Source organism: Pongo pygmaeus, chromosome 12 (assembly GCF_028885625.2).
Source record: "Pongo pygmaeus isolate AG05252 chromosome 12, NHGRI_mPonPyg2-v2.0_pri, whole genome shotgun sequence".
NCBI lineage: Eukaryota > Metazoa > Chordata > Mammalia > Primates > Hominidae > Pongo > Pongo pygmaeus.
This window is the reverse complement of record NC_072385.2, coordinates 40,120,070-40,132,100: the sequence shown is the minus strand read 5'-3', so window position 1 is coordinate 40,132,100 and position 12,031 is coordinate 40,120,070. Positions and strand designations below refer to the sequence as shown.

At 39.6% G+C, this 12,031-nt stretch overlaps 1 protein-coding gene and 1 long non-coding RNA gene across 8 annotated transcripts in view; one reads left to right on the top strand and one right to left on the bottom strand.

The window, feature by feature from the left end:
- The window catches only part of GCC2 (GRIP and coiled-coil domain containing 2), a 66,441-nt gene that overhangs the window by 4,570 nt on the left and 49,840 nt on the right, over positions 1-12,031 (bottom strand). For 4 of the 7 annotated variants that reach the window (XM_054475291.2, XM_054475292.2, XM_054475293.2 and 1 more), the window contains 3 exons: positions 9,507-9,701; positions 7,866-8,005; positions 5,098-5,299 (listed from right to left, as the gene is read on the bottom strand). In XM_054475291.2, coding sequence (XP_054331266.1) covers positions 5,098-5,299; positions 7,866-8,005; positions 9,507-9,701 — 537 coding nt within the window. Of the gene's footprint in view, positions 1-5,097; positions 5,300-7,865; positions 8,006-9,506; positions 9,702-12,031 lie in introns of those variants that run through there. The other 3 variants (XM_063648519.1, XM_054475296.2, XR_008500587.2) reach the window with 3 other exon arrangements.
- Positions 5,606-12,031, top strand: part of LOC129030223 (uncharacterized) — a 33,829-nt gene continuing 27,403 nt past the window's right edge. The window contains exons 1-2 of the long non-coding RNA XR_008500589.1: positions 5,606-5,900; positions 7,395-7,511. This is a non-coding gene — a long non-coding RNA (uncharacterized LOC129030223). The remainder of the gene's footprint in view (positions 5,901-7,394; positions 7,512-12,031) is intronic.

The following is a 12,031-nucleotide window of genomic DNA, read 5'->3' as shown; positions in this document are numbered from 1 at the left end:
AGTGACAATATTCAGATCTGCAAACTGTAACCCAGTCTGGGAGCAAAGAAGATACAGAAAAACGACTTTTACTTCCTGCTTGAGTAGTAAAATTGAGATTCAAATTTTGCATATAGAAGTACTATATGGCTAACTTATTTGGGGAGCAAAGCTGACTTACCATAAGTCTATCTCAAATAGAAATGAAACACTCAATTTGTGAAATACGCTGAGTTTTAATGCATGTGGGGGCAGGGTGAATTAACATTTGCGATGCAAGGAGAGGAGCAATCTATACTCACCAGTGTCTATTTGACACTGTTTGGGGACTACTGCTACACTCTAAGTCATTTTACCTTATAACGCAGAGTTGTAACACTCTGAGCAGCTCATGACATCTGCTTGAAATTTAAGTTGGGCCTCTAATATGTGTTTATTATAAGGACTTTGATGCTGCTTTTCAGAGTTGGGTAACCTACTTTACCCCCTAAGCTAATGTTTCCCAAATACACCCAAACCCACAGAAAGGAAAACTATTCCTCATAAACTTACAGCCAACATCATAAACATTTTATATCTAGAGCTGATGATACAGTCAGGTATTTACCAACACTCATGTATATATGTAGAGTTTCAAGAAATAATTGCTTACCCTTACTAGATTCAACATATTCTTAATGTTCGACATATTATTTTTATTTAATTTTTTTTTTTAAAGATGAGGTTTTACTCTGTTGCCCAGGCTGAAATGCAGTGGCGTGACCAGGATTTTGACCAGAAGTTTGACTGCAGCCTCGAACTCCTTATAACAAACAATCCTGCTGCCTTAGCCTCCCGAGTAGCTAGGACTATGGGCACATGCCACCAGATCTGGCATATTTTAAAATTTTTGTAGACATATGGTCTCGCCATGTTGCCCAGGCTGATTCTGAACTCATGTTCTCAAGCAATCCTCCTGCCTGGTCTTCCCAAACTGTTGGGCTTACAGGTGTGAGTCACTGAGCCCAGCTTGTATTCTTTTGATTTAAAAAAAAATTCTGAATGTGATCCACCAAATTAATTTCACCATCCACTAATAGGTAGCAACCTGAATGAAAAATACTGTTATCAACTTTACACAAAACCAGAGATCATAAACATTTGCTTCCAAGGAGATGAAAGAGGCAAAAGGTACTTGTTTGCTCTGATGGGCCCTGTTTCCTTCAGTGCCAGGAAGAGTGGCTCTCAGACCTTTCTTCTGGCATCCCTCATGTATGCAGTGTTGGTTATTATTTTCAAGGCCTTGGTAACAAAATGCCCCTAGTGTGACCAGTCAGACTGACAGTCCATATCTGTAATATGGTGGTAAGTTTCCTTTGCATGTCTTTCTTTCTTGCGTCTTAGATCTTTTTCTTAGGAAATTTTCTTTTTGCTTGAAGTACATCATTAAGAATTTTCAATGAAGGCGGATTCTTAAAGTTTTTGTTTTCCAGAAAAGATCTTGGAAAATATAAAAGGTTGGCAGTTATTTTAGTACATGAGATAGTACTACACCAATGCTGTTGAGAAGTCTATTGTGAGGCAATGTGTCTTCTTTCTCTGGCTGCTTTTGAGATTTCTCTCTGTCTTTTTTAGGGGCAGTTTTACTCTTATGTGACTAGAAAAAAAAATTTCTTCTTCTTTTTTTAATACTGCTTGAGATTTTATTGGGTTTTTGATCTGTGGATAGATATCCTTCAACAGTTCTGAAAGATTTCCAGCCATTCTCTTCATATATTATCTGTGCTGTATTCTTTTCTCTCCTTTTAGAACTTCGATTAGTAAAAACATGTTTGATGTCTTTTCCCACTCTTGTTTTTTGTTTCTCCCATGCTGAATTCTGTGTAATTTCTTTTGAACTATCTTCTAGTTTACATTCTTTTTTTTTTTTTTTTTTTGAGACAGAGTTTTGCTCTTGTTGCTCGGGCTGGAGTGCAATGGCACCATCTTGGCTCACTGCAACCTCTGCCTCCTGGGTTCAAGCGATTCTCCTACCTCAGCCTCCCAAGTAGCTGGGATTACAGGCATGTGCCACCACGCCCAGCTAATTTTTGTATTCTGAGTAGAGAGGGGTTTCACCATGTTGGCCAGGCTGGTCTCGAACTCCTGACCTCAGGTGATCTACCCTCCTCGGCCTCCCAAAGTGCTGGGATTACAGGTGTGAGCCACCGCGACAGGCCTTACATTCTCTTTCTTAAAGAGAGAATGTAAGTATCTAAATCTGCTGCTAAACCATCATTGTTTTTAATTGTAATAAGGTCTCTTTTATGTACTCACATTGATAAGAGACAAGTAGTAAATAATCTTTAAAGCGCAAACTAATTTAAATGTAAGTGTTTTCCTGTCTGTTTACAGGACTTAGCAAATACACATCTTTTAGAGTTCTGGGTTTCTAATGTGTATCTCCTCTATGAAATTCTTTAAAAATATCTGTTATTGGTATCCCTTAGGTTAGTCTCTTTTAGAACTTCTAAATCAATGGACCCTTAATTTATAGGAGCCACCTGGATGTTAGCAACATCTACATTAAACATGCTGAGTTTTTAAAAGAGGCCTGTTAGACATGCTAAGTATTTTGAGATAATATCATTGTTGTATTGAAAACTATTGAAAACTTTAATTTTAAAATGCAAACGTTCTTAAAGTCCTGGTTAATTTTATAACTATAAAATTAGTTATAATTTTGAGATTTCTGTCTTGTTTTTTATAGGGGCAGTTTTACTCTTGGATGACTAGAAGTAGATTTCTTCTTTTTTATAACTATAAAATTAGGTTTACTTTTGTTAGAATAAATTAAAGACAGTGAATTTGTAATTTGAATAACTATTTACTAAAAATATACAAGATGTATTCTTATTTGGGCCCTTGTGACAAAAATACTATTGTGGCCATAGAAATCTATCCTATAGTTTGAAGAACTGAGATTACTGTCAGTATTGAGAACATTCTACCTTCATCATTAGAAAGATTATGAAAAACCAGATTCAAAGAAACTATCAATACTACTTATGAAGTATGTCTGTAAAAAAAATTAAGCCTGAATCTTATCAGGCCTCTAGACCAGGGTTTCTCAAGGTATGGGCCCCAGACCAGAAGCATCAGCAACAAATTGTTAAAAATGCAGAATCTTGGGTCAGAAATTGGGGACCAGCAATTGGAATGTTAGTAAGTATACCAGATGATTCAGATGCCTGCTCAATTTTGAGGATGACTCATCAGTTTAGTTATTAGGATTTACAGGGGATAGGGGAACATGTTAAAGAGCACCAACTAGATAAGGTCAGTCAGTCAAAAGTAAGATGTCTGGACATTCTGGGCCTCCTGATGTCTTAGAAAGCACACAATACCATCTATGACGTATTTTTGTCCACCATCCCACCCAATTGCACCTGGATCTTCCTATTTATAGGCAATTGGAACAAGTTCAGTGTTACTCTGTAATGATTAAAACCCAAATATAGGACTGCTATAGCATAAATGACCACTTTCTTCAATTAAGAAGTGGCACATTAAAAAATACATTTATATATATAATTATTATAGATAAAAAAACAACAAAATGGCTGGGCGTGGTGGCTCACACCTGTAATCCCAGCACTTTGGGAGGCCAAGGCGGGCAGATCACAAGATTAAGAGATTGAGACCATCCTGGCCAACATGGTGAAACCTCGTCTCTACTAAAAATAGAAAAATTAGCTGGGTATGGTGGCGTGCATCTGTAGTCCCAGCTACTCGGGAGGCTGAGGCAGGAGAATCGCTTGAATCCAGGAGGTGGAGATTGCAGTGAGCCATGATCGGACCACTGCACTCCAGCCAGGGTGACAGAGCAACACTACATCTCAAACAAACAAAAACACAACAACAAAGTAAAGCTTAAGGAACATCAACCAAATGCAATATATGAGCCCTATTTAGGATACTATAAAAAGACATTCACAATAACACAGGCAAAATGAACATAAACTAGGTATAGGTGACAGAGAAATCCAAGAAACACTGAATTATTCACTGGGGAAAGAAATGATGTGTGGGATTTAAGTCTCTAACTCTCCCCTATTTACGCCAAAAGACTGTCCATGAGTTGAAAACTATTAGAGATGCGTGACAACTCAAGAGAGATTATAGTGTCCTCCTTGTATGCTTGAAAATGTCAAAAATAAAAGTAATTTAAAACTAAAACAAAAACGAAACCATAATTCTTAAGATGCAGCTTGAATTCAGTTAACTACCGCAGTTGTATGTGAAGCATTTCAAAGAAGTTAATGACATCACAGTATGAAATCCATCTGACATGGAAACCAACTCTAACTACAACACAGGTTTTTTTTTGTTTTGTTTTGTTTTGTTTTTTTTGAGATGGAGTCTCACTCTGCCGTCAGGCTGGAGTACAGTGGCGTGACAGATCACTGCAACCTCTGCCTCCTGGGTTCAAGCGATTCTCCTGTCTCAGCCTCCTGAGTAGCTGGGACTACAGGCGCATGCCACCACGCCCAGCTAATTTTTGTATTTTTAGTAGAGACGAGATTTCACCATGTTGGCCAGGATGGTCTCGGTATCTTGACCTTGTGATCCGCCTGCCTCGGCCTCTCAAAGTGGTGGGGTTATAGGAGTGAACCACTGGTGCCTGGCCTATGGCACAGTTTTAAAACTGCATTTGCCTAGAAAGTGGATTGCTGTATATAGACCAAGTGTTCGGCTATATGACTCCATTGTCTTAGGCTATTTGGGGTTGGAGGAAAGAAGAGGGGTGAAGTAGAAAAGGAACAAGCTAATGAATGTTTTTTAAAAAGTAGAATTTAAAACAAAACCACGTTCAGCTGAACACCAGAACTCAACACCAGGATAAAAATCCAATTTTCAAAGAGCTAGAAGATCAAGCTAAGCACTTACTGTATTTTGCTGAATGTTAAAATTATATAAATGTACTACAGTTGCCTCAAGATGTTAAAAAGTCAGCTTTTCAAATCTAGTCACGGCCTACTCATATGATAGACCCAATTCAAATGAGCAAAATTTAAAAGTTACACATACAGACAATTTCTCAACCACCAGGCTGTTTAAGTTATAAGTCAGAAGTTCTAAGACTCTCCTTTTACCCACCTTGAGCAATCCCAGCAAGTTTTCCCTTTTCTTCAGGGCTGAGCTGCAACATTGTATTTATAACAGGAAGAAGTCTCTCTCTTTCACTACCTGGTTTCAAGAAAATGAACTGCAGCAAGACGTTCTTCAAGTATTCCAGGTTAGCTGCAGACTTCTCTCGCTCTTGATTCCTTTCCAATCTTCTTATTTCACTTTTGAGAAGCTGGTGTTAGAGAAATGAGTTAAAAATGGGCTTTAGGAGCTTCTGATTAAATATGGCAGACTGAACTCATGTATTTTTCTTCTCTTCCCCGCAAATTTCTCCCTTCCCTCCATATGGCAATAAAGAAGGAATTCAGTTAACTACAGCAGCTGTATGTCAAGCATTTCAAAGGAGTTTATGACATCACAGTATAAAATCCATTTGACATGAAAACTGGAACTCCAACTATGAGATAGTTTCAAAGCTGCATCTGCCTAGAAAGTGGATTGCTGCATATGAACCAAGTGTTGGGCTACATGACTCCATTGTCCTAAGCTGTTTGGGGTTGGAGGGAAGAGGGGTGAAGTAGAAAAGCAACAAGCTAATACAAGAGGAGAAAAAGTAGATGAGACACATCAAGAAATTCTCACGATAAACAGATGAAGGGGTGGAAATGAGTCAGTCCAGCAGCTTACCAAGTATCACTGACAAGAGGAGAGGATGCATCCTGTGTAAATACTGGGGTTCTTGTCTCAGAAGCACAGGGTATCATGGAAATTGGAGTTGAAAGCTGGGGAACTGATGGAACATCTCCATGAGGAGCAACTAACTGGAGCCATGGGTTGGTACCAAGATGTTCCCTCTGCCTTCTACTTTCTATAGAAACTAAGCCAGTATGGCATGGGGCTCTGAAAATGGGCTGAGGGGAACATCTGTAGCCTCCACTAACCCCCTGCCCCTACCCTGTTCCTAAAGTCCCAGGCAGTTAAGACGTCCACAGTGAACGGCACTTAATCAAAAGTTCAGACACAGTGAAAATTCAGGAATATAAGACAATGTGAAACACTATGAGAAATGAGGCAAAGAATGATATAAAAAAGGTAATAGCATGTTCAAGTCTTTGAGGAAGATTTCCAGGTTGAAACCAAGCCACAGCTTTTAGTATATTTTCATTTTAGGTTAGACAAGAAAGTTAGCGAACTTTGTCCTCAAACCTAAGACCATTTAAAAAAGTGACAATAAAGACGACTAAGAAATCATGAAGAGAGTATAAATTTATGAAAATATAACATTTGGCCAGGCATGGTGGCTCATGCCTGTAATCCCAACACTTTGGGAGGCTGAGGCAGGCAGATCACGAGGTCAGGAGATTGAGACCATCCTGGCCAACATGGCGAAACCGTGTCTCTAGTAAAATAAAAAAAATTAGCCAGGCATAGTGGTGGGTGCCTGTAGTCCCAGCTACTTGGGAGGCTGAGGCAGGGGAATCGCTTGAACCTGGGAGGCGGAGATTGCAGTGAGCTGAGATTGCACCACTGCACTCCAAACCTGGTGACAGAGCGAGACTCTATCTCAAAAAAAAAAAAAGAAAATATAACATTTAAATAAGTCATTTAGGTTTACTGGGCTAGTTAGTGATTTGTTAGCTATGATAATGTTTTTATTAGTGGGAAAATGTTATTTTATAGAGATGCATACTGCAGTATTTAATGGTGGAATGTCATGATATATACAAGTTACTGAAAATAACTGAATTCAGCTTTAAAATAATCTGACAAGGATAGCTAGTGGCCTTGCACAGTGGCAGGACAGATCTATTAGGAGCAGCAAAGTACAGGGGAAAAGCATGTACTTTTCAGACAGCTATGAGTTTGAATTTTGTTCCACCATTTACCAGCTTCAATTTTTCTCTCAACCAGTGATGAGATTAAATAATATATGTAAAGCCCAGGGCCTGGGTCATAAGAACTCCTCAGTAAGCAGTGACTCTATTCTGAGGGGTGATTTATCAGTGAGCCAGGGTGGAAATACCTCATTTGAGTAATCCTCAACTGCTCTGCAACATTCCTAGATGTTTTTGGTGTCTACTTTAAACAGGAAAAACTTCCCATGCCACTTTGCCATCTCCACCTGAAAACTGTTTAGTAGTTCAGTACTATAAATATCAGCGGAATAATTTAAATGTACTGTTTATCTTTAGAATTCAAAGACTCAAATCCATTTAAGTTTTGTTTAAGCATATGTGAACAATGATTTGTGAACATCTCTCTAGTTTCTAAATCTATTATGGTTTCTTAGAAAAAGTAGGAATTAAGAAATAATCTTTATGTAATAGGTGTAAAAGAAGTATTTTGGCTGGATGCGGTGGCTCACGCCTGTAATACCAGCACTTTGGGAGGCCAAGGCAGGTGGATCACGAGGTCAGAAGATCGAGACCATCCTGGCTAACATGGTAAACCCTGTCTCTACTAAAAATACAAAGAAATTAGCCAGGCATGTTGGCGGGCACCTGTAGTCCCAGCTGCTTGGGAGGCTGAGGCAGGAGAATGGCGTGAACCCGGGAGGTGGAGCTTGCAGTGAGCCGAGATCGTGCCATTGCACTTCAGCCTGGGTGACAGAGCAAGACTCTGTCTCAAAAAAAAAAAAAAAAAAAAGGCAATATTTCTCACCATCAGGAATCTAATATAAAGATCAAGACGTTATAGATGCATCTGCAATGTGAATTTTTAAACTTGGGTGCATGTGTACGGACGGTCAAGAAAACCAAACTGGCGGTTTTCACGGTGGCCAGGTTTTCTGATCTCACCTTAATTTGCTCCATAAGGATTGCATTGGTTGCTTCTGTTTCCCGAAGCAGGCCGTTTAAGTGATCTGCACTTTTTGTGGTGGAACTGAGCTTCTGAACCAACTCTTCTTTGGTAAATTCAGCATGCCATAATGGAGGCTCTGCAAGATGTTGTTCCAAGAATTAATTTTCAAAATCATAGATTACAGATGAAGATTCTAAGTAAGAAAAATCTAAATATAAATATCTTACTATGTGATACTTTATAGGTCTGCTTTCTTTGCCATTCATCTATTCAGCATACCTCAATCAACAGATTATATGTTGTAGGTGACACAAATAAAACAGTATCTCTGTTGTAAAGCATGTAATCTAACTGAATACAAGCCCTATGAGTCCCAGTTCTGAAATTTGTCAGAATTGTGTTTATAGACAGTTTTATTACACATCTTCTTCCCATCTATTAATATACCAAGATTTTATGTCATTTCACGTATAAGGAAAGCATTAACATTTACTGGTCACGTATCATGTTCCCTCATAAGAATCTTCTATCAGGTGGGGTAGGTATCATTATTCAAACTTTACAGACGATGAAACAGGCTCACAGTTGACAGGTAATTTTTGCAGAAATCACAAAGTCAAATTGGCTTCTGGAGTCTGCTGCTGCTCTATCATGATGCCTCCATGTCACCACTATTAACTTTGCCTGAAGGAACCATGACTTGCAGTTTCTACCCCACGTGGTCAGTGACCATGAATACAAATGACCCTTACTCCAGGTGATCCTGAAGTTTCAGGAAGATGACAAACAGATTCCCCCTAAATTTTGAACAGTAACATTAATTACAGGTAATAAAATATACCAAAACATCACTACAAAAATTTAGCATTACTTCATCAAGAGGAATAAACTGAAACTGTCAGTTTCTTGGAAGGGTGAGAGGATAGTTTACCCTGCTTTCTAATATCCACCACCTATTTGTGACTATAAACTTCCCACCACTTATTTATGGTTCAAGCCTAGGGCAAGACCTAGCATTTTATTTTAAAAAAGATTTGTTTAATAATTTTTCCATTTGGACAGTGTGATGGTTAATACTGGGTGTCAACTTGATTCGATTAAAGGATGCAAAGTATTAATCCTGAGTGTTGTCTGTGAGGGTGTTGCCAAAGGAGATTAACATTTGAGTCAGTGGGCTGGGGAAGGCAGACCCACCCTTAATCTGGTAGGTACCATCTAATCAGCTGCCAGTGAATATAAAGCAGGCAGAAAAACCTGAAAAGGGGAGACTGGCCTAGCCTCCCAACCTACATCTTTCTCCTGTGCTGGATGCTTCCTGCCCTTGAACATCAGACTCCTAGTTCTTCGGTTTTGGAACTTAGACTGGCTCTCATTGCTCCTCAGCCTGCAGATGGCCTAGTGATCGTGTAAGGTAATACTTAATAAGCATCCATCCATCCATCCCATCCATCCCATCCATCCATCCATCCATCCAATTAGTTCTGTCCCTCTAGAGAACCCTAATACAAACAGGTCGTGGAATATTGAAAGAAATTTTATTGGAGCAGCCCAAAAAAGCATATGTAACTTACAGTAATAGTAATTAAATAAGACAGTGAAATTAAACAAGAAAAACATATTTAGACAGAGTAACATACCAAGTTTAGTTTCGGGAGAATTAAGCAGCTGCTCTAAAGACTGTGTGTATGTGCTGGTGGAAGACACAGACTCAGTATCAGTTGTTTCCATGCCTTCTCCCTCTTCCCGGGTTACAGTGTGCATGTCTAGAAGCGGGAGGTCTGTGTTTCTCCTTTCTCGAAGGTTCTTCAAAGATTGTTGAGAGGAAACTGGGCCTATTAGATTTTTTTTAAAGTGTGAGATTGTTCAAAATCTATTGATTCAGCCTTACAGAAATACACAATAAAATGAAAATATCAAATGATAAGAGTAGAGGAATTAAGTAACTATAAGATAAGTGAAAGGTGTATGAAGAATTGCTAAAACATTTCTTAAAATTTAGTCATCAAGGCCGGGCGTGGCTCAAATCTGTAATCCTAGCAATTTGGGAGGTTAAGGTGGGTGGATCACGAGGTCAGGAAGTTCAAGACCAGCCTGGCCAAGATGGTGAAACCCTATCTCTACTAAAAATACAAAAATTAGCCAGGCACAGTGGCAGGTGCCTGTAATCCCAGCTGCTGGGGAAGTTGAGGCAGAGAATTGCTGGAAACCAGGAGGTGGAGGTGGCAGTGAGCCAAGATCACGCCATTGCACTCCAGCCTGGCAACAGAGCGAGACTCCAGCTCAAAAAAAAAACTTAGTCATCAAACTTTTAACTACGATAGTCATTTTAATAGAAGCTATAAATTAATTGCTACTAGCTAAGATAAACTTAGATAACAGAGCTCATAATATAGTACTACTTATTTTTTATTATTTAGAGTAGAGGGCCAAACTACTGCTAAACACTGGCCAAAATTAAAAAACTAGATTGTAGCAATTTTTCAGGATTAGGTATTTCAGATTGCTGCATACTTCTTGAAACATACTTGCTGAAATCTGCTTGGCAGACTCCTCAATCACTGCCCTTATTACCTTTACCTCTGCAGCTTCTTAATTGTTGCTGCTCATACCTACAGTGCTCATACAGTAAGAGCCCAGAATCCAGGGCATGGAAATAATCAATTACATTGTCTAGCAAGACTTTCCTGTTTGCTGATAAACTGTAAAATGTTTTTTTTTTTCTGAGACAGGGTCTCACTCTGTCACACAGGTTGGAGTGCAGTGGCACGATCTTGGCTCACAGCAACCTCTGCCTCCCAGGCTCAAGCCATCCTCCCACCTCAGCCCCACAAGTAGCTGGAACTTACAGGTGCATGCCATCCGCCCAGATAATTTTTGTATTTTTAATAGAGATGGGATTTCACCATGTTGTTCAGACTGGTCTCAAACTCCTGGCCTCATGTGATCCAACTGCCTTGGCCTCCCAAAGTGCTGAGATTGCAGGGGTGAGACACCACGCCCGGTCTAAACTGTAAAGTTTATCAGGCCCTTTGACATGTATTGGTTTATTGACGCCCCAAAATCTGAAGTTCAGAGAAATTTAATGACTTTGCCCAAGGTCTCATAACTGAGTTAGAAACCAGAATTGTAATCTAGATTTTTAAACTTCAGATTTCATTTATTTTGTATTTCATTAAGTTGCCTTAGTCCTGACTGCCCTTTCTGAAGCATTTTCCTGGGTTTCTGGTAAGCTGACTGCTTATTCCACTGCTGATTGCTAGATTACAATCTCTTGTGCGACCTTTGCCCTGGCTGATTACTTCCTTTGTTGATTCTTTGGCATATGTTAAATTCTTCTGAAGTTGCTTTTTTACCCTAATAAGTGACTGATAGCTGCTAATGCTCCAGTGACAATATTTCCCATGGGAAACCAAAACGCCATCAACTTGCTAGTAAAATACTGCATCATCATGGCTGACATTTTTCCATTTCTTCCTGGAAGCAGAATGGAAGATACTGGGTGCGGCTGAACTAAAACTCCAACTAGCTGTAAATGTGAAAGCAAAGAAGCTATATTGGTTATACAATTCTACACATTCAGTGCCGCTTGAGTGTTTCTAAGTTTCTTGCTCTATCTAACGTTTCTATTTAAAAAGTAGACAAATTTGATGACTAACAATGGAGAACATGAAACAAATCTGGTGAATACTAGAATTAAGACGTGTCAGCCAGGCACAGTGGCTCATGCCTGTAATCCCAGCACTTTGGGAGGCCGAGGCGGGCGGATCACGAGGTCAGGAGATCGAGACTATCCTGGCTAACACGGTGAAACTGTGTCTCTACTAAAAATACAAAAAATTAGCTGGCCTGGTGGCAGGCACCTGTAGTCCCAGCTGCTCGGAAGGCTGAGGCAGGAAAATGGCGTGAACTCAGGAGGTGGAGCATGCAGTGAGCCAAGATCGCGCCACTGCACTCCAGCCTGGGCGACAGAGCGAGACACCGTCTCAAAAAAAAAAAAAGACGTGTCATGAGACTGACAGAGCATGTTTAAGTCAGAGAAAAAGAAATACTCCTTTCCCTTGAGGGTAAGGAATACGTCAAAGTCAGCATTCTAAGAGGTTATACAGGCTTCTGTAAGTAAAATCAAGAGGGAAGGATTCAGATGGTTCAAATATCTTTCTAG